The sequence below is a fragment of the Propithecus coquereli genome, unplaced genomic scaffold, assembly GCF_000956105.1.
Source record: "Propithecus coquereli isolate 6110/MARCELLA unplaced genomic scaffold, Pcoq_1.0 Scaffold2, whole genome shotgun sequence".
Taxonomy (NCBI): domain Eukaryota; kingdom Metazoa; phylum Chordata; class Mammalia; order Primates; family Indriidae; genus Propithecus; species Propithecus coquereli.
In genome coordinates, this window is record NW_012144966.1 from 15,043,244 (window position 1) to 15,045,349 (window position 2,106).

At 41.1% G+C, this 2,106-nt stretch overlaps 1 protein-coding gene across 1 annotated transcript in view; it reads left to right on the forward strand.

Moving 5' to 3' along the window:
* The first annotated feature begins 601 nt into the window (after window positions 1-601).
* LOC105809706 (coilin-like) overlaps window positions 602-2,106 on the forward strand; it is a 24,525-nt gene continuing 23,020 nt past the window's right edge. Inside the window, exon 1 of the mRNA XM_012643544.1 lies at window positions 602-2,102. Within this exon, the coding sequence (XP_012498998.1) occupies window positions 602-2,102 (1,501 nt within the window). The remainder of the gene's footprint in view (window positions 2,103-2,106) is intronic.

Consider the following 2,106-nt stretch of genomic DNA (forward strand, 5'->3'; position numbering starts at 1 on the left):
AAAAACATCTGTATCCACGTAATACTTCGAAATTAAAAAAAAAAAAGAACACTGTAATAAATAAATAAAATGAAGCAAAATTTCATGTAAACAACAGCTAAGTTTATTATCTTATTTTGCGAGGTAAAACAAACATCTAAGCAAGCTTCTTTAAAGGTAGAAGATAGAATATATCTTGAAAATAATTGCACTCAGAATTTTTAAAAAGTAAAAATATTAAAAAATGGCTAAATGCAGATGTACCTTTGATAGGAATAAATTAAAATTCCTAAAGCATTACCATGTGCATATATTCCAGTTCCAAAATTTTTGTATAGTAACATTTCAGTTGTAGCTGTGGGCAATTTGCAGTATATTTGCTTGTCCTGTAGAAACTATAAGATGCTAAATCAAGGCCTAAAATATTTTTCCGATTCTTTGGGTTAATACATTAGTGATGTAACTTTGAAATTATTATGATATCTGATGTTTAAGAAAATCTTGGTATAAATACTTTAGGTAATTTTTTTCTAATTCATTTAAAGCCTTTTTTTTTCATTTTTATTTAGATGAATGAGTTTTAATCTCGTAAAGAATAGTCACGTTTTCAGCACCGAGCAAGATGGCAGCCTCCGAGACGGTTAGGCTACGGCTTCAATTTGATTACCCACCGCCAGCCACCCCGCACTGCACGGTCTTCTGGCTTCTGGTCGACTTGAACAGATGCCGAGTTGTCACGGATCTCATTAGTCTTATCTGCCAGCGCTTCGGCTTCAGCTCTGGGGCCATCCTAGGCCTCTACCTGGAGGGGGGACTCTTGCCCCCCGCGGAGAGCGCGCACCTGGTGAGAGACAACCATCGCCTCAGAGTTAAATTAGAAGAGAGAGGAGTTGCTGAGAATTCTATAGTAGTTAGTAATGGTGACAGTACACATTTATCAGCCAGAAAAGCAAAGAAATGGAGATTTAAGTTAGAGGAGGACAAGGAAATTGAACCAAGTTACAAATATTCAAAGAAGCACTGGAAGAGGCAAGAGAACAATAGCAATAATGAGAAGGCCTTGGATCTGGAGCCAAAAGCTATCACAGATCAGACCGTGAGGAAAAAGAATAAGAGAAAAAACAAAGCGACATGTGGTGTAGTGGATGATGGTGACGAAGAAACCAAAAGAAAATCACCAAAGAAAAAGGGGAAATGTGAATATAAAAAAAAGACAAAGAATCCCAAGTCTCCAAAAGCGCAGGCAGTAAAAGAGCAGACCATCCAGAGCTGTAGTCCTCCAAAAGGTTCTGCTAGAAACAGCCTTGCTAAAGTCAGAGAGAAAGGTGGTGTAGGCGTTTGTTCAAAAGATAGTCCCAGTTCCTCCTCGGAGTCTGAGTCTTCTCATGAATCCACCAGTGATGGTCTCAGCAATGCCACTTTGGAGGTCAAAAATTCCTCAGAAAAAGCATCAGCTGAGTTATCAAAGGAAGGACCCTCTACAAAAAACCCAGCTGCAAACAAACCGGCTGCCAAAGCTGGCTTTAACCTTACCCCCACCAAGGACAAGACCTCATCATCTTCTAGTTCAAACTTTAATTCAGAGTCAGATGACCAATGCATGATATCAAAGACCACCCCAGAGCGTGCTGCGAGTTTCTTAAAGACCATAGGCCTCTTTGCAGGAAGAGGTTGTCCGGGTCCGGGGTCATCATCACAGTCTCCAAGTGCTGCTGGGTGGAAGCATTCTGACTCAAATGGAGGCAGACAGGCTCCTGGTCCTCCTCCCAACGTGTCTCTCCACCCTAATTTAGGAAGAGGATGGGGTAGAGGAGAGGACCTTCTCTCTTGGAAGGGAGCTAGGGGTCGGGGCATGCGTGGGAGAGGGCGAGGACGAGGGCAGGCTGTTTCTAGTCTTTTAAATAGAAACACTGAATACCAGAAGCAGCAGCAGTTAAATGAAACAGTAACAAACTCAGCTACTATTATCCAGAATCCAATAGAGACACACAAGAAGGACTATACTTTGTTACCGCTGCTGGCAGCTGCCCCTCAAGTTGGAGAAAAGATTGCATTTAAGCTTTTGGAACTAACATCTGATTACTTTCCTGATGTCTCTGACTATAAGGAAGGAAAAATATTAAGCCA